The following is a 20,474-nucleotide window of genomic DNA, read 5'->3' as shown; positions in this document are numbered from 1 at the left end:
ACCGGGACGACGTTAAGTGAGGAGTACCTTTATTAGCTGACACAATCTAAAATACACCTAAAAAGTATTCTGTGAAGCAACCACACAAGAATTCATGTAAATATGCACCACACATCGTTCCTGAGAATTAGGCTACCATATATAGAAACTGGGTAGGCAGGATTCCCATCATTCTTGAGAATTAGGCTACCATATTTAGAAACTGGGTAGGCAGGATTCATTTCACCCCGATGAACTCCACTCTGCCCTTTGGCAGCTTTGTGCAGGAGTATGATGCAGTCAAAAGAAACACCCCTCTGAACAGTAATGGCCTCCAAACAGAACCTTGTGGAGCTTTCAGAAGACTAGAATTACTACAGATAGACAACACATATCAGCAGAAGCAAGGGCTTCTTTCTGATAAATACAGATTTTAAGCCAATAGTATTCAAGGCTGGAGAAGTCAAAGTCCACATAATTGTGTGCTTAATTTTCCCTAAAACAGTTGAAGCAATGGTCTCATTTGCAAAAAGGGGGGGGGGATCATTGGCTAATAACAAACAAACAAGAGAAAGACAGGGAATTTAAACAATCAAGCTGATTTCAGTTTCAAACCTCAAAGAGCACTTATAAGTGACAGCTAATACTCAAAAGGACTTCAAATATATTGAACAGTACCTTGAAAGCCGACTCATCCTGACCCTTTATTCTTTCTGCTCTAAATTTAACTCCCTAATCAATTGGCAGATGAGCAGAATGAAGAAGGAAGTTAATGTATCAGAGACACTGGAGATTCATGCCTGATATTCATTCTGGAAATGTAAGGCCTAGATAAAACAGCATTACTGCACAGAAAGCAAGCCACACCCAGGCTTGTAGAACAGATTACCTAATGTAAATACCGTGATCATGAGATCAAACAGACCAGTTTCTACTTCAGCTTATCACTGGCAGAAGCAACACTGCTCAAATGTTTAATATATTCTGTCTGTCATGTCTAATATTACATATTTTAAATAAGCCTATTATCATAAAATCGAAATCTCATGCAGAGGTCAGTAATACTGATGATTGAAAGGGTATGAAGATAAAAAAGAAACTGTCCTAAAATATTATTTAAATGTGTCACTGATACAAGCAATCAAACTTGAGCAGTTCTCTGGAATTAAATAATTTAGCAGTGACTCACCAAAATTATCCAGGACACAGATTGTGTTGCACTTGGAGGTGTGCATACATACTATGTGCCATTCTTCTACTTTCTTTGCCTGAAACCACACCCTGCATTAGTTACCAGCAGGATAATTTGTTGGGGAATTTGCTTCCCAACATGAGGGCAGACATCATCCCAGAAGGATGGCTGTAGACTTTAGAGCCATCCAGCCATGTAACTCTGATTAAGCCCTTCCATCAAGTTTTGCTCTTTTGTTATTTCAGATCCTCATCCTCACCTAAAAAAGGCCTTACTTATCCTTTATCCCAGGGGGTGGGCAATTATTTGGGCCTGCAGGTCACACAGGGAGTTTTGCTAAAAGCACTCCCCCCCGCCGCTGCACAACAGCTAACCTAAAGTCCCTAGGTGGGATGGGGCTGCCTGTCATGCAATCCCACCCTTCTCCACCAATCAGCAGTGAGTGGTGGGGCCCACATGACAGACAGCTCTCTCCACCAATCATCAGTGGGGGGCAGGGCCACTGGGGCCTGTCAGCCAATCAGAGACACATGGCAGGGGGGAGGGCGGTCATGATAAGCCATCAAAAACGGCAGCTGGCCCCACGATCTGCCCACAGAATCGGCCAGTATTCCCACTCAGGTTGGGTAGACCTGTAATCATAACTCTGATTATTTTTCCTCTCATTGGTATTGCCAAGGGCAAACAAAAAAATCCTGAGTTAATGCCCATGAACATCATTAGATTGGTTTAAAAAGTATGAGGTTTTAATTAAGAGATATTTTAATTTGCCCTCTAGTTCTTATGCTTTTAGGACACAGTTGGTTCATGCCAAGATTTTCTTTGCAATTATGAGAGCTAGGAACTTGTTTTCTTAAAATGAAAGCTGAGATTCTCAGCTAACCACATGCCTCAACAGCTAGGAACTTAAGGAAAACGCCATGTATGGCAGCGTCCATAATAAAAATCTTTAGAGTTGCCAGCAGCCTCCCTCTGGCTATGATTGGCCCGGTCCGTCCAGTTTATTGCTGCATACATGTTCTCTTCTCTCTACGGCTTGTGCCATTTGTCACGCTGGCCTGCGGGCTGGGCTTAAACTTCCTCGTCATTGCAGCAGACACCTCAGTAGTGTAACAAGTGGTGGGTGACTGGCACACCAGCCCACTTAGTGTACAAGGAGAATAGCTACCATTGCTGCCAGCTCAACCACCATTCTTTCAGTAATTCCCTCAGGTTTTCCTTCTTGTCATATTAAGGGCCACAGTCTGTTGTTTTCTCTCACACCAACACCATATTTACTCAACTCCAAGAAGAGCTCCCCCTGGGAGGGGGGGAGCCCTTTGTATTGTATTTGAGTGAGGTGGCAGGGGGTAGGGGGAGCAGGTGGCTGCTGGGGCCAGGGCCAGTGCTTCAGCTACTGTCTGCCTCTTGCTGCCTCCCATCACCCTGCAGCCTGAAGACCCCCCTCACTCACTTACCACCTCTGCCCCCTCTCTGCAGCCTCCACTCCACTTGCCCACCTGCTGCCTCTTTCCCCCACCCAGCAGTCTCTGCCCCCTGCCTCTCTTCCCCACCACTTACCCTTACTCTGGCTGGCTCCATCCCTGCTGCAGCCTGGAGCACAAAGCATCAGGGCCGGATTAATGCATGGGCAAACTAGACACATGTCTAGGTCCCTAAACTGCAGGGAGGCCCAGTCTTTCCCTCTCTGGCGGTGGCACAAACAGGTCTGTCTGCCTCCCTCCCATTCCCTTCCCCTCTGCTGGCCTCACTGCCATAGCAGATGTTTCCTAGCAGCAGCTCCAAGCCCTGCTCCCCACAAGTGGCAGTGTGGACATAAGGAGGGGGGGTCTTGACTGGCCCAGGGCCCATGAGTCTGTTTGCCTAAAGGGTTAATCTGGCCCTGCAAAGCATGCGTTTGCTTTGGCCACAGCCTAGCCCTGTAGCAGTGGCAGCAGCATGGCAGCTCTAGCCCTAATTCCAGGGCCTGGCCAGAACTGCTACTGTGCTACCTAGGGTGACCACGCATCCCTGTCCCTAATTGGGCAGGCCAGTACTGGAATGGGAATATCAAGTCCAGGTACCAGGCTGCACGACTCCAGGACAGCATTTGTTTTGGATTCACAGTATCATGCAGGGATTGGGAAATGGCGGGTTTTCTTTTGCAGGCTGGCAGCATTCCAGCCTGCAACAGCCTGCATGGGGCTGCCAGGACTGGGACGCAGCGGGTGCCATATGCGTGTGCACACGTGTATGTGGCCAGGTATACAGCAAGGCAGCATGGAGAGAAGCTCCCTGCAGGTAAGTCTATGGGGGGGGCAAAGGGGGAGCACTGGGGGGCAGACTGAAGCCTCCAAAGTGAGGGAAGGAGAGGGGCCAGAGCCTGGGGCATGGAACTGGACAGTGCCACAGGTAGCTCATCCGGGGAGTGCAGGGGGGCATCTCTTCACTGCTGTGCACCCCCCCCCCCAATTTGAGCAGGAGAGGATGCAGGCTGTGGGCTCAAGGCTCCCCACCCTGCTGGCTTTCCCTTGGAAGCCCCCCACTGGCCACATGCCACCTACCTGCCTGGCAGCAGCGGGAGCAACGTTGACGTTGAGTTGCGGCCCCCGCTGCTGCTGGGGGGCAGGGGGCATACAGCTGACATGGCGCTCCAGAACGAAAGGCAGCAGGGTAGGGAGCCCTGAGCCTGCAGTGGGCAGTCCACATGCACTCCCCACTCAGCCTGGCTAGGGGAAGAGGTGGGGAGAGATACAGGCATGTGTCCCTCCTTTCTGTTTTAAAAAGGTGGTCACCCTACTGCCAGCACTGTTCAGAAGCCTGGTTGGGGTGGAACAAAATACATTTTCTGTGCCCCAGGTTGTGGTGGGGATGGAATCTGCCAGAACCAGAGTAAGGGTAAGTGGTGGAGCAGGGAGCAGAGGCTGCAGGGGGAGGAGATGAGGCAGGAGGCCCTGAGGCTGTGGAGGGTGTGGGGAGGTGGCAAGCACTGGTGGGGTAGGAGGCAGAAATCACAGAGGGGTGTGGACAGGCAGCAGGAAGCAAGGTGGGGGGACAAGGGGCAAGGGTCATACCCCACCTACTTCCCTGCACTGCCTCCCTCACCACCTGTATGTTCCCTCCTGCCTTCCCTACCACCTTGCCCCGTGCCACTACTTCCCCCACTGAAGCAGTGTGGAGAGGACAAATTTAAGATGACCCCCCAATAATTAAAGTCTATACATGGACAATTGCAACAAATTCATAAATTTTCCATGTATAGAATGTGATTATTGGGGAGAGGGTCATCTTGAATTCAAGGTCACCTTGGATTCAGGTAAATATAGTAACCAGTCTTGCTAAATTCAACAGGACTTCCTTTACAGGATGGGGATACTCTCTCTCAGTGAGAGGCAGAATGGGATCCTTAAACTCAATGCAACAAAAAAAAGTGCTTTCAAATTTCAAATAGCTTTCCAAACATAGATTGAACATGCATGGTGACATACATCTTTTAATTAATACTTTTGCTTTATGGTAGATACACTGTTTGGACCACCTACACTCAAGAGTACCAGCAAATCATGCCACAATGCACATGAGCTAAACGCAGCTTTCTTTTTATTCAATTTGTGCTTGCTAATGTAATGCAGACAAAAAAAGGGTCAAGTGATATTGCCATGACCCCAGTGATTTTTTCCCTTGCACCTGATTAGATAGATGCCTGGTACTTACTCTCTTTTTCCATCTCTCTAACTGCCACTGTAATAATTCTCAGGGTTCACATGCAGTAGTGTACAAAAGCTCAGCACTCATCAAAATTAAACCTTTTACAACTATCTGCCCCTGTCTGGGAGGGGCTCAAATAAAAAGGCTTATTTGATTAACAAGGTTTGTGGAGTTCTTAGAAACCTGATTTATTAGCAAGCACCAAACAAGAGTATTAGAATTAAGTTTTTCCCTCTAAGACCACAAAGAATATTTAACCTAGATTTATCCAACAGTGCCTTTTGAGCTGCTCTATTCTTCTCCAGGTAGTGACTTGTAAACTGAACCAGCTTGTTCTGCTGTTAGAATCACCTATTCTGTTTAACATGCACTCTACATGAATTTGTTAACAAAGCTATTTTTACACACAGAAATACAGAAATCTGTAGGAACCTGCTGGGTATAAACAAGGGAGTCAGAGGAAGAGATGAGGAACGCCGAACATGAAAGCTGCTTTACCAGCGGACTTTTTGGAATGAAGACCCATTGCCTCATGCTGAGATATTACAACAATTAAAATCTTAGAAAAGTGAAGAGAAGCAGGCTGCCCAGGTGGTATCAGATGTATCCATCCTATGCAGCCCTGCAGCCTGACTGCACAGTTCATGGTTTAAGCTATTTCAGCCTCAATTTTTTACTGCTCACTAACTGCCATCAAAAATCTCATTTAAGAAAATGACACTTAAGAGAGGAAGAACCTGAAGGCCCTAACAAATGCTTACTTTCAGGAAGAAATATACACATCCATTCCATGATTGGTTCAACTGTACAACCACAAATGCTGCTTCTCCCAGGAAGATTCAAAATGTAAAGCTGTTGTTCTTTTGAATCTTTAGGCAACTAAAGACTGCAAACAAAGTAGCTGACTGCAACAAACATGCCAAGCCCTGTATTTTATATTTTATTTAATTGTCTTGCATAAGACAACTGGTGATCACTCATAGTTTCTAGTTTATTTAAATAGTTAGCAACTGAGATTTAAAAGTCTGTTTCTTGCTGGAACTTGATGTACGAGTTTTCATCTCAGAAGCACATGATTCTGTTACCAGTTTTTTTTCAGTAGCAGTTCTTGAACATTAACAGTTGGCTGCATTTATGTTGCAAGAGCAAAAAAACCTGGAAGCTAGTCTGGGGTTAAAATCAGGTCAACATTTTCACCAGTTACTCCCCTTGAAAGAAAAGAATTCAGTGGCTCACAGGAAAAAGCAATGACCTGTTTCTATCTCTGGTGTTGCCTTACTTTTCACCCCCCCCAAACTTCCTTTCCTTTTACACCTTAAGTTTTACACTTATTGGGACTTTTGCCAGCTACAAGAAGAAATGTAAGTGAAATAAACTTTTAAGCCTTATCATAAGTGACGTAAGAATAAATATTTAGCTGGTGCTTTTCCTTTATCTGCAGGATTTATTTTTTCTTCTCAAGGCACAATTATCATCTCTCCATCACATAACCAAAATATTTTAAGCTGAAATTCTGAAGATCATTTATATAATGCATAAGCTAGTGAGACTGAGCCTACAAAAAGTGGAGGGGAGGGAGCTATTATGTAGAAAAATGCTTATAACCTAGATTGTACTTTTCTAAGAACTGTGATAAGAAAAATAAGCTTAGGACTATACAAACCAGCTGCCTCACTTGTATGATCTATAAGATCACTAAACCAACTAGTTTGTATATGTTTCAGAGAAACATGTATTCACGTAAAGAGGAAATAAAACAACTCCAGCTAAATAATATAAAACACCATCAACCTTCCTTAAATTGAAAAAAAAAAAAAAAGAGTAGAAAAAAAAATCACCCTGTTCTTAATGCACATAGAGATAACCAATGCTGCAGCCAAATAAGAATTGTTAATGCCACCATAGCAATTACAGTAAAAATGTAATTTGGGATATAGCAGCAAATGATAGAATAAAATGTTGGGGTATGAACCTACATCCTCTCATACAAGTCAACAAATGCAATTAATTGAAGCAAGCAGATTGAAATCAACAGATGTTTTCCTTCATGGGAAATGCAGAGCAAAACCCTTTAGAAGTGCGCATAATGTTGTTGTGCATAGATCATCAATGGAATTAATCTAAAAGAGAAACTGGGAGTTTCCTTTTTAGGAAGCACATCTTCCTGTCCTTGAAAAAGTGTAGAGTGCTGGAGCTTGGAGGACTCTGTATTTTTAAAGTATCTGATATACTGAATGGCTAAATACGCCAAGCTTGTTCCCACTGGACAGTACAGGGCTTCAAAGTAACCAACACTAGCACAAACAATGAATTTATCCTGGGGCTCCGTATGCAGGAGATGGCGGCCAATTCATTTTATTTATGATAATTAGAGATGTAAAACCATGGGAACAAGATCTAGAAAATATCCAGGAAATTCACACTAATCAAATAATTCAGAAGGAACTGGATTGCAGAGCACCAGTGGAACTGACACACAGGCTGAATTCACACATGCAGGGAGATGCAGTTTGTGATGCCACAAACCTCTTTGTTGTGCCACAAACTGCAGGTTGTACGTTAAACTGGGTGTGGTGCTGCTAATTTGCAGCACGGGGGCAAAATCTGATACCAGGACATCCCAGTAGTAAAAAGAACCCCTGGAAAAAAAACAGCGTAAAGCACACCAAAATAGCATGCACCAGGACAAATACAGAGCTCCGCCTGGCTCCTAGTGTGCTGCTCCGACCGGGCTCCATGTGCTGCTCCCCCTTCTCCACATGCTGCTCCATAGCTGGCTGGGATGCTGGGCATGAGGGCTGCCTGCCAGCCAGCCCTGCACTGAGGATCCATCGTCAAACTTCTATATCTTCATTTACACACCCAAATGTCTGGTTTAAGCATATAAATAAGGAACTTGCCTTGTGCCCCAGCCAGATCTCCCCCCCCTGCACCCACGTAGCACATGTAGTCCAGTCAGAGCAGCACACTGGGAGCCAGGAGGAGCTGGGCACAGGCAGTTTGCCTACAGCGCGACAATGTGTCCCACAACAAACTGCACGTGCAGGGGTATGCGCAGCAGCAAAAAGTAGTGGCACTAATTTGTGCCGCTACTATCTGTGCTGCTGTAAGCACACACCCCTGCTTGTGTGGATGCAGCCATACAGACCAATTTCTAAATATGACTTCCCAAGATTGGGGTCTTACATCTATATATAGGTGCTTAAATACCCATTTTATCCACCAAAGTCCCAAGACAAGTTCCTTATTTATATGCCTAGATCAGAAATTTAGGTACGTAAATGAAGATACAGAAGTTTGACAATGGATCCACAGAGACCATCAAAGTAAATGGGTAAAATGATGTTAAAATGTGTTCAGATACGTTATGGAAAAAAAACAATTTTTTTTATACCATGTACAAATGACAGGCAGGCACAATAAGATGAGTTTGTTGCTGTTTTTTATTGTCCTAAAACCAGACTTTTCATAATTATTTCAGTTTGGACCACATCCTAGTAGCAATGATTTCTGGCTCATCCCCAAATTTGTGATCACATCCCACATCCCAGAGGAAAACCTAGCATCTGTTTAAGCGGAAAGTAATATTAGAGAAGTATTCTGCTGTTAGATGTCTTTAATGTGACTTGGCAGCTGGAAGCGAGGAGGAGAGAAAAATACCATGCGACTAGTCAGCTCTCTGAAACAGTTCAGGAACCATTGTATTTTATTTAAGCATAAGATACAGAGGTGACTCATGATTGTGATATTATTAAGAGGTAAGAGAACACAAACGATGTGCCAGCAAACTAGTGTCCTGGTTTCAATTGTTAAGAAACTGAAACCAAAGAATTTCATATGGATTGCACATAAAAGATGGAAAGGAGGCAAACTGCAGCTCATGAGCTGCTAGGGAAATGTGGGTTGACATATATTAGGAGTGTCAAACTCTTTTGGCCCCACAGGCTGGATGAGTGATGCTGCATGGCTCCAGAGCTGCCGCCACTGGGCTGTGTTGCACAGCCTGTGCTGCAGTGCATGTCACTGAAGCCATTGCCAGGCTGCACTGCATGGCTCAGGAGCTGCCACCATGGCCACATATCCATGGCTCAGAGACCCACAGGAAGCACTGGCGGGGGAGGGGGGAAGGGGGGGCATCAGACACAGCTCCATGGGCCAGATCCAGTCCATGGACACCTCTGACATAGATAGTATGGAGTCTACCCTAAATGAAGCAGAGGAGGGTTTTAGTTGTTGACAACCAACTGCTAAGCAGTTGGGCTCTGATGGGAGAGAAAGTGCAGTGCAGCTTCCTACTTCTAGGGAGTGACGTGCTACGAGAAATGCTCTTGCCCAGATTCCTGGAGATTTACAGCCTGAATGAAAGAAGCAAGACTGTGCCAAAAAGAGGCAGATATGTCTAGGATGCAGACCTTCAAGGCATCTAATGACATGCAGCAGTGTTACGGTGGATCTTTATGCAAACTGAGAGTGCAAACTCAATTTGAAAATGCATGTGTAAGTATTATACTGCATGTCCCTAATAAATATTATCATGGAATGGAAGGATAACTCTATTTATTTCTTCTCTTCTCGTGTATGGGAATTTCAGAAGGCAAAATGTACATAGTATGTGTCTTGCAGTTCCTAACCATATTGAGATATTGGCATGAGACTCCTAGAAGCAAGGAGTCTGGTGACCCAAAGTATATGATAATGGGATGGCTTTGAAATAAACTACATGTATACATACCTATAAACAGATAAATAATGAAGTAACTGTAACTGGCATGAGATAATATTTCTATTTATCAACTCAGACGAAGAGGGGAGGTACCATTACTGAGGAAAAGTGAACCTTCTAAGAAAATGTGTAGCTCTTCTCCTATCATTAATAAAGATTGAGAAGAATACAGGAAATGTTTAGAGGATCTCTCTCAACAAGTTAGATTGACAGGTGCACAATCTTGACGTAGGAGTCAGAATCCTTTGGGATGTAAACCCTTTTGAAAGTGGTCACCCTAACCAAGAATGAGGGAGAGCATAAGAAATGCACAAGGGACGTGGTAACTGGGAAAGCTCCTGAAAGGAGAAACCTGATCCTTGCCCCTTTGGGAAGAGAGGTCCTTACATGTGTTCTCTCAGTGATAACCAGACTAATCTTACAAAAGGTGTGGAATGTGTCATATCTGGAGATGATTCTGTCCACTGTATACTGCATTAAAGATCATTCCAGAGCTTGTTTGGTCATGCAAATAAGCATCTCTCAGAGTGATTAGGAAACACCACAGACTTATATCATACCTCTAGAAGTCTCTAATTTAATGACCAAACTGCACGTCAATTCCTACAATAAATCAGCTTCCACAATGGTCAAAATATCATTAGAGAAAAGAGCAGAGGCATGGCAAAACTAGACCTGGTTGAAAAAATTCCTGCTGAATTCTTTTTTTGTTGGAAAAAAAGGAAAAAAATAGGGAAAACCGTCTCCACAGTTTTTCAAAGCTTTCCCATATTTCCTAGATGGAAAATAATTCACAGGCCTAGGCATGAACTATAATCTAGTCTAACCCAGATACTGCCTTGTCATTCATGATTCCCAGGATAACTTCACTTAATGGATCTTGCAGATTGAACAGACTGAGGTTCTGACCAAGGACCACAAACAGAGAACAGTGTTATGCTTCAGTACTCACCCAGAGGTCATTAAACCACTGAACAGCTAATTCAGAGTAATTTATAAAATAGCATTACAAAAGCAAAAGGGATATAAACACTTGCCACTTTCTGCAAGTGGAAATACTGAAATTAAGTCTAGATTTCCTGATCAGCCAACCAACAAAACAATGATTAGGAAAACTATAAAATTATGAGTCTGGTTTGTCCATTTTCTTTTTACCAGCTACCAAGGTACAGAATTCCCTTAGCCAGAAAAACATTCAATATTTGAAACACGAGAAGGACTACTGAGCTAGAAACATCCTACTTGATTTACACAGCAATTCATTTTTCCTCAATTGTGTCTTTTATTGGTATTGAGCTAAAGACCACATCCAAATGTGTTTCTTTCCGTTCTACATAAAAGAACTACTATGTTTAAATGAATCCAGGACAAGGTTGAATTTAAGATGACCCCCCACCCCAATGTTTAGTGCTGCCTGAGCCCCCATTCATGAATAATACCCCTCCCCTAATGCACTGGTGCCCCATTCCTCAGGTGTGCTACTGCTACCACATCCCCTGACCCAAGTGCGTCAGGGGATACAACAACTGTGCGAGTCGGGGAAGGGGGGATGGGGCAGCAGCATTGGTCAAGGGATAGGAAAGCAGTGCATGCTGCTGTGACATCCACCAATGTGCTACTGACCCATCCCACACTTATGCTGCTGCCGCTTCCCTTGACCTGCACTTCTGCCTGATCAGCAGCATGGATCAGGGGATAGGGCAGCAGCACATTGCTTCCCTATTCCCCCACCTGATCCCTAACTGCGCTGCTGTACCATCCCTGCCCCACCTACGCTGCCACCTATCCCGAATCCTAGCCCTGCCCCTGACCTGCACTAACCAGATTGCTGCTGACTGTCTCCAAACAGCACCAGCACCAGCTCTAGCAGCTCTGGCTCTGGCCCTGGGCTGAGACTGGGGCCAGAGCAGAGATGGAGATCTGGTACTCAAATCCAAGATGAAGCTTATTTTTCCCCCTGTAGACAGAGGGTAAAAACCTCATCTTGGATTTGAGTAAATATAATACTGGAGTCTGTAAATGGCTTGGATGAAATATGTCAATGCTTGCTACAGCAACACAGGCTCCTTCACTGAGGCTAGGTTTGCTGACTGATGTGCTGCAGAAAACTAGTAAGCATGGGAAAAAGAGGGGGAGCTCATTCACCTAAAGGTTCAGACAAGTCACAGGTACAGACTGCAGTCATTCATAGGGCACATACAAACTGAAATAGGTCTTGTCCTCTTGGGAGTACTGTCCTTCCAGTGGTCAACCACTGGGATTGAGAACACTGAAAATGCTTTCTGTTTCATTTTAAAACAGAAAGAAGATTGAAGGCGACAGATGTGACAACCTCATGGGAAAAGTGTAGGGACTACCCTGCATAAGCTAATTACCATAACTCCTCTAAAACTATGAAGCCAACACTGTTAGATTAGGAAGGGTTACTATTTTTAACTTAGTGCAGAGACTGACAAAAACAATTTCGACTGATCTCTCAATATCAAGCATTGTTACTGCAAATCCTACAGTGCTTTGGTACGTAAGCACCAGTATCATGTGCTCTTCAGCATCCAGGAATGGTGACTGTGGACCAAAAATGTAACCTTACAGACACGGAGGGAAAATGGCATGCAGAAAAAGTAGGATTTGGGGAAGAAGGGTGAAAAGGAACAAAAGAAAGTGTATCTGAGAAAACAGAAAGAGGAAGGGAAGAGGCAGACAGAGATAATACCGAGGAAAGAAAGAAAAAACATACAATGAAGGAAAAACAAAGTTTTGCCTCCTTTATATCTTCATTTTAATTCTTTCTAGGACTTAAACAATCTCTTTCATCCTGATACTCTTGCCAACATTAATTGGTTTTGCACAATTTTATCAAACCCTGGAGAGTGAGAAATGGAGAATACCTTCACTCAGCCATGTTAGATGGTAAAAATCTGAATGATGCTAACATGACCTGTTAAATAGTAGTCAAGTCAGACAGCCCCAACATGTAATCTTAAACACTACCTGCTCACCAAACACAAAGAATGATTGCCTAGGTTAGTATTACAAAAAAAATATATATATTAGAGAGAGAGAGAGGACACTACTTACCTATAATACCACTATCTCTGCTTTCAAGAGTGGATGTAGGACTGGTAACAGCCCCATAGTTGCAATCCTTGGATGTGACATTTGTACTGACTGGAGGGAGGGTGGAGCAGGGACTGTTGGCTGGTGGTGAGGCTGTGCTGCTTGTCAATGTAGAGCAGGGACTTATCCTCTGAGTTACTGCTGAGGTCTGAAAAAATGAAACCAGAAACATCATTCACCATGATCAATTACTGCGAAAAAAAGTATTTCTGTACCTCTCGTGAGAATTTGACTCATAATAAAGAACAAAATATGGATTTACTCTGAAAATACCCACTGTACTCAGACTCTTCATCTGGAAAAAATGAAAAGCACCGATAGTTTGTTTTACATTTCTTTTACAATTTGAACACAAAAGATCCTATGCCCTAAGTTCAACTGGAAATCTAGAGAAGTTTGTACAAACTGAGATTTACTGGGCGCATCTACATGTGATGCTATGTAGCCGTAGCAACACGCTACAGCAACGTAACATTTGTGGGCAAAACCTGTGATGCCACAGCTACACTGCCATAGTGATGCGCTCCCCCTGTTATACAGCATCGCTATGGCAATGTATTGCCTACAAATAACCATGCATGGTGCGCACAGCGCAGTACTGGCTGCTACTGCGTCGTCTTTTAGTACTTCCAAAAGGAAGTACTAAATGATGGCGCAGTAGCAACGGTGCCATGGTGGCACATGTAGACGCATCCACTGTGAAGTAACTTTATTGTTTGTGTCGTGACTCCAGTTTGTAAGGAAGTTTAGCATTTTGCTTCCAGTGGGCACGTCTACATGAGAGATTTACTGTGGAGCTGACTAATTAGCTCTGCAGTGAATGTCTTAGCATCTACACATGCACTCCTATTAGAGAACACAAAATTAATAAACTCTGCAGCAGGGTATTACTTGTAAATACAGTACTACCCTGCGGAGAAATTTCTTCATGCACAGCAGCGCACATATAGACACTGACCGGGCTGCCTGGGGCATGAGGGTGCTTCAGTGCGAGGGCTGCCTGCTGACCCCCTGGACCTCCTGCCAGCTGGGGCTGTTCCAACCTAGCTCAATGGGCTGCAGTCCAGGTGCCTGTGTAAACAGCATGCCCAGGAGCTTCTCAGGAGCCATAAACTCTGAAGCAATAAGCTCCAGAGTTTATCACTGTCCATTAAGGGGATGTGTAGGCACGCCCAGTTAGTACTCAGTTGTGCTAAGGGGTGGGCAAAATCCAGCCCACAGGCCACATCCGGCACACAAGGCACTTTCCTCTGGAATGCAGTGCCCCTCCCCCCCCCAATGAATAGCACCCCACCCAGCCCTTCGGCCTATGAGGGTGGGAGCGAGGTGCCCACGTGTACAACCCCCAACATACCCTACTGGGCCTCACTCTCACCCTCATGGGTGGAAGGGCTCTGCCCAGCCAGCAGCTTCTGGGCAGGGCTCCTCCTGCAGCCAGAACCTGCTCGCTTGGGGCAGCAGGTAGGGAAGCAGTGGGGCTGCTGGGGGGGATGGAGTGAGCAGAAGCGGGAGCACAGCATGGAGCCTGCGCCCACAGGGGCAGTGGGAGCACGGAGCTCAGCTGGGCAGGGTGTGGGTGGGGGAGTGTAGGGACTCCCCACATACTCCCCCCTTGGCGTGCAGCCCCAGGTGCTGGCAGCAGCAGCAGCAGGTGGGGAGAGGTCAGGGCATTCATGCCTGGTGCAGAAGCCTGGTGGGGTGTGGCTATGGCCAGCGCTGTGCAGGAGGAGGGAGCGGAGCCTGCCCTATTGCCGGGACTTTGCAGCGCACGCCTGCTGCTCCAACAATTGCTACAGGGGAAGCCCCGCACTAGAGGCTGCTGCTTCCTCCGTTCCCTGCTGCGCAGGTCCCCGCACTCTGCTGGGAGTGGAGGGAGCCCTGCCCCATTTCCCTGCAGAGTCCAGCATGGGGCTTCCCTACTGTGAGTGTGGAGTTGTAGTCGCACGGCACAGAGCCCCTGTGATAGAAGCAGCCAGGCAGGCTGCGTGGGGGTGTGCTTCCTCACTCACAGCACAGCACTGGCCACCTCTATTTAAGGGGCTCTGCACTGGGCACTTCCAGTTCCACACTGACAGCACAGAAGACCCACACTGGACTTTGTAGGAAAACAGGGGGCAGGGCTCCCTCCACTCCCAGCAGAGTGCAGCAACCTGTGCAGCAGGGAGCAGGTGAAGCAGCAGGCTCCAGTGCGGGGTTTCCCCCGCTGCAAGTGCTGGAGCTATAGGCGTGTGGCGTGGAGCCCCAGCAATAGGACAGGCTCCGTTCCATCCCCCTGTGCAGTACTGGCTGGAGCCATGCCTGCACCAGGCACGAGCACCCTGACCTCCCTGCCTGCTGCTGCTGCACACCATGGGGGAAGTGTGTGGGGGGTCTCTACAGTCCCCACCCTCCCTCACACCCCACACACCTACTTCCTGCCCCCACAATCCCTACTGACATATACATACACCCCAACATATCCTATGCCCCCCAACACAGCCACATCCTCTCACAAGCCCCCCACACACTCCCACACCCACACACAATATAAAAGTGACACTTTATTTTTGAGTTATTATATAATCCCTTCTATATACAGTACACAATCACAAGTCATGACAAATACTTTTTGTAATAAAATTAAAATATAGTAGGTGTTTGACTTCTAGTGTATGATTTGGTTTTTTTCTGGTTCTAAGATAGTAACCCCCATGCCCCCCAAGGGGAGGGACTTCTGGTGACAAATGTCAGGGGTTAGGTGGCAGAACTTCTGGTCCCAATGTGACAACCAGAGGGCAGGGCAACTGTCAAGGGCAGGACTACTTATGCAGCCCCTGACAGCTCGCCAAAACTTAAGCGGCCCTCCACCGGCAATAACTGCCCGCCCCTGTGCTAAACAAAAAACAACCCCCTCCCCAACGTATCAGTATTACCTGTAAGACTTGAGGTTTTTACTTTTCAATATGACCACAGTTCCTGGTGACAAACATACTGCATTATCTCACCTTTATTTTAATGCTTATTGCAAGAAATAATGCACACAGGAAATCTTATAAAGATCTCTGCATCATTTCCATCGGGTCAGCAGTCTTAGTTGGCCTTTTGCAATTTCTGTGTTGTTTTGTAATGGCTTCTTTCATTCAAGAAAAATAACAATGCTCTTTTGTGCCCTAGTGAAAGAAGTGCAAAGGTCCACATCTTAATGAAGGAAATCCTTTCTCCAGTAGAAATGGTTTCCACAACAGATACAGAGTTTTCAGATGTTACAGTAGCAAAATATTTCCCTTAAAAGGTAGGACAAGGCAAAAATGTGACACCAGAAAATAGATTTGCATTTTAAAACAGTGATCATCAAAAGGATCTATGAGATCCTTGTAAGGGAATCCTGGTACAAAGGCATCCCAGCAGACTTAGTGATGCAATACTACGAACAGAGATTTTTGTTAAAGTAATAAAAGAAGCATAAGGTTCCCAGGGGTAAAAATGAAATCCTCCATCTACTCCTAGGCTATGGAACACACAGATAATGTGTATATTTCCCTAACAAAAAAGGATACCTGCTCTAGAGATACAGATTAACTTGGTTCTATCCCATCCTACACAACAGGCAACCCCCGCTTAACGCGGTTTCACTTAGTGCTATTTTGCTATAGCGCTCATTTAAAATTCATACCTGATTTCACTTACTGCTGAGCCAGTTGTGTTATAGCACTCAGTGAAGCAACAGTGGTAGCAAGAAGTGGTGAGTGGCAGCGAGTGGGCAGGCGGGCATGAGCTTGGGGCCCACATTGATGCCGCAGGGTCAAGGCCAGCATGAGCCCAGGGCAGGGCAGCAGGAGCAGGGGGCCCGGGCTGGCACATGGGTCTGAAGCAGCTGGCGGGTGGGGAGGAGCAGCGGTGGCAAGAAGCAGCAAGTGGGGGGGAGCAGACATGAGTGCAGAGCCCCTGCCAGTGCCGGCAGGGGCCCAGGGCGGGGCAACAGGAACACGGGGCCTGGGCTGGCACATGGTGCTGGAGCGGCTGGTGGGCAGTGGGGTGGGGAGAAGCGGTGGCAGCAAGAAGCAGTGAGTGAGGGGCCCTGTGGTGAAAGATCCAGCAGGAATGTGGGGTGTGGGCTGGCATGTGGGGCCGGAGCAGCCAGCAGGCAGACAGAGGGGTGGGGAGAGGCGGCAGTGATGGTGAAAAGCTATGGCAAGAAGCAGCAGTAACCAATTATTTCTATTTACATTAATGCCTATGGGGAAACGGGTTTCTGCTTAACGCTCTGTTTTCCCAGAACCAATTAAGAGCATTAAGTGGGGGTTGCCTCGATCTGGATACAAAAATGTCACACAGTGGCCACAGCTACACATATGCTTAACTGCAGACTAGACTAATTAACTGCAGAGTAAAGTGTCACTGTCTACATGTGTCATGCAGTAAACTAATTAATGCTGCCATAAGATAGTACTGTCAGGGACAGTAATATTTTATGCCAGGGTATAAACTGTGGTTAAATGCATGAGCAGACACTGACTGTGGGCATAAATTGTGCCCACTCAGCAGGGGGGCCACACTCCTGCCTGCTTCCTAGCCACACAGCTCTGCATTTTTAGCACCCCTGTGCCCCAGCCAGTCCCTCCATCACCTGACACTGCCACCTAAAGCCCGGGGCTGACCCCCTTTGGCCCCGGCCCTGGAGTCAACTGCTCCACCCCAGCTCCGATTGCTGCTGTCCTGGGTGCACATGTAGACGCTGTGCATGGGAGTTTACTCTGGATCAAACTGGTCTGGAGTTTATTGCTTCTAATTAATTGCACATGTAGGTGCACGCAGTGCAATTACTTAAGTACATCTGGTTGGGAATGAGGGACATGGCCCATAACCAAGTTGAAGTGATTTTATCTATCAAATGTAGTTACTTATTAAAAGTTACATAGTATTGTACGTCAGACCATGAACATAACTGCTGTTAGCATTTTTCTGGAATTAAGTTAAAAAGCTAACTTTGAAGCCTCTTCCAAAAATTGAAGTTGAACAACCTGCACTAAACACAAACTCAATATCTTCAGTATCCCTGAAGGAATAATTCCTGATTTAAGTTCCAGTAGTGCTCATACATATTTCAGTTGTTATAGGGAAGCCAGCACCTCAACTCCTCTCCCACCACTATAATGCCTATCAACCTCACTGTGCATTATATGTATACTTATGGGTACATTTTCACTGAAGTGCCTATTTAATGCTTACAATTGTGTGAAAGTGATTTTGTAGCCACGATGTTCCAAAAATTATGTGTGAGGCAAGGATTTCATAGGGTGCTATCTTTTACTGGACCAACTTTATAGCTGGGATAAGTCTAATATCCAAAGTACATAGTTGGTCCAATACAAGATATCATCCTAAAAAATCCTTGCCTCATGCATATTTAATACTTATAAACTTGCCTCTACAAATACATTGGTTGCCGGAAACAAGACCAGCAAACCAATGTCATTTTCCTTGTATACTGACCTTCAATCATAGTCCTCAAGGTAAAGTTTCCATACTTTATCTACTGAATCACTGAGTTCTCCTGTGTAGCTTGGAGATTCAATGGACCATGTAGTTTTGCTTACAATACACCAAATCTACTCAGCAGCTCAGCACTGTTGATGTCCTCTGAACAGACTGGTTCCCTCAAACCATTTTTATTACAATAAGAGAAAGTTACTTCTTATTTCCTAAAAGCTTAGTTGCACTGCTGTTACCATGTTCTTCTTGCAATTTTATCTGCTGTCCAATTAAAATGTTTAGCCCCCTGCATAATAATCTCTTGCCATCAGGTAAAATTATATTGGTGTAGAAGAAATCACAGTACGAATTAATTTTAATAGAGCTGTTTGTTCTACAATTAATATTTTTATAACAGTTATATAAAGTTCACCAAATGTTTTAAAGTGTCATTTTAACTCAGCATTGCTGGGAAAACGCAGTATGGAAGTGCAGTGCTTGCAAACTACAGGCATTTTTGAAAGACTAACATTTTCTCTTCTGGCATAAAACTTGAAAAATGATCAAGACTGATTTTTATATGTAATAAGCCTGTGTGAAGAGGCTAGTATTCACTTCAGATTCGGATTTGGCCGATTTGGGGGACAGTGATTCAATTCGGTGATTCGAATCACTGTCCTGAATCGATTCGGAGATTCAGCTGCTGCTGAATTAGCTGAATCTCCGAATCACGCAGGCCCTATTCCCTGCCCACTCTAAATGGCTGCACTGCCTGCCCCAGCTCCCACCTCTTTGAAAAAAAAAAAGCACTGACTCACTGGGTGCTGCCAGGTGTGTGTGTGTGGGGGTGATCCCCGCTGCCCCCCACCACTTGGGGGGCTCTGCACAAGCCCCCAGAAACCTGAGGCCACTGCAGGAACCAGTGAGTTCGGGGGGGTTGTTTGTTTTTTTCTTAAAGGGCCAGAGCTGGGGCGAGTGGGGCATCCATGGGGAGACTGGGGGAGCAGGTGGGGGTTGGGGGACTTATGGCAGAGTGCCCCACGCAGCATGGGACAGTGGGGGCAGCAGGGATTGCCCCCCCGCATCAGGCAGCAGCTGGTGAATCAAGGCTTTTTTTTAAAATGGCCGGGAGCTGGGACAGGCAGGGCAGCCATGAGGGGGCTGGGGGAGTGGGTGGGGGTCGGGGGGCTGGGGAAGCAGGCAGGGGATGGGGCCTGGTGGGGGTCCCCCCATGGTCCCCTTTGCTGTCCTCCAGCCCCCCTCCCCCAGCCCCTACTTACCAGCTCAGAGTCCGGGCCCAGCTCCCTGCTGCAGCAGGTAGGGACTGCCTGAATCACCAAAGCTTTCCAAATCTTTTCCAAATTGATTTGGAGAGCTTCAAATTGATTCGGACCTTTTAATCGGTCCCCGATTCAATTCAGATTCAGAGGTTCGGCCACCAAATCAGGCCAAATCTCCTCCGAATCAAATCAGCACCCGAAGATTCACACAGCCCTAATAAGTAGGATATGTGAAAGAGTAACTGGCTTCTAAATTAGAAGACAGATCCCATGTGTAGCTAGATGGAAGCTATTTATGTCTCACACAACACACTGTGGCTTGTGAAAATTCTTGCTCACTCAGAAGGCAATCAGTCATTTTGAGGGAAAATAGAACATCCTGAACAAGTCAGGACTGTGTAAATTGTAGAAGCTTGGGCACTCAGTCACTCCTGTATTGGACTAGTTTTCTGCCAGTGTAAACTCAATGATTTCAGTATAAGCATGTAATATCCTAAAATTGAAGGAATACATTAGTGAGATTACAAATATGACAATCACCCAGACAAACCCATCAACCCACTTTTATAATCCTATAATCCTAATCTATAGTCCAGGGGTAGGTAAAATATGGCCACAGGCCAGATCCGGCCCACCAAATGATTCTATCCAGCTCATGGCTGTTCCTCTGAAGGAGAACTCTATGTTTCCCACAGCTGCCCTGGCTTTTGCTGCCCCTCGCCCTTCTCCAGAGGCCAAGCAGCCACTCCCCACCCCATCCTAGCCCACCATGTCCTGCCCCCCGTGTACGCTCCAAGGCAGGGGGCACTGATCCTCTGGCCAGGCTTCTGTCTGGTGAGGCTATTTGTGCTCAGCTCCAACCCTGTGGCTGTTCACTGACCAGAGTGCCCAGCACCTAGTGAGACTCAAAGCTCAGGTAGGCTTCTTCCTGCTGGCAGGGGAGAGAGTGCAGAGAGAAGAGGGCCAGGAACCATGCGGTATCTGTGGGTGCAGCTGGAGCGGCTGGAATGGCTCCTACATGATGCAGCCACGTGTCGGGGACTTG

The 20,474-nt window shown here is 46.0% G+C and overlaps 1 protein-coding gene across 11 annotated transcripts in view; it reads right to left on the bottom strand.

Moving 5' to 3' along the window:
- The window catches only part of TANC2 (tetratricopeptide repeat, ankyrin repeat and coiled-coil containing 2), an 806,911-nt gene that overhangs the window by 242,539 nt on the left and 543,898 nt on the right, over nucleotides 1-20,474 (bottom strand). For all 11 annotated transcript variants that reach the window (XM_059726841.1, XM_019500742.2, XM_059726842.1 and 8 more), the window contains one exon: nucleotides 12,660-12,846. In XM_059726841.1, coding sequence (XP_059582824.1) covers nucleotides 12,660-12,846 — 187 coding nt within the window. The remainder of the gene's footprint in view (nucleotides 1-12,659; nucleotides 12,847-20,474) is intronic.

Source organism: Alligator mississippiensis, chromosome 4 (genome assembly GCF_030867095.1).
Source record: "Alligator mississippiensis isolate rAllMis1 chromosome 4, rAllMis1, whole genome shotgun sequence".
NCBI classification, from domain to species: Eukaryota; Metazoa; Chordata; order Crocodylia; family Alligatoridae; genus Alligator; species Alligator mississippiensis.
This window is presented reverse-complemented; position numbering and strand designations above follow the sequence as displayed.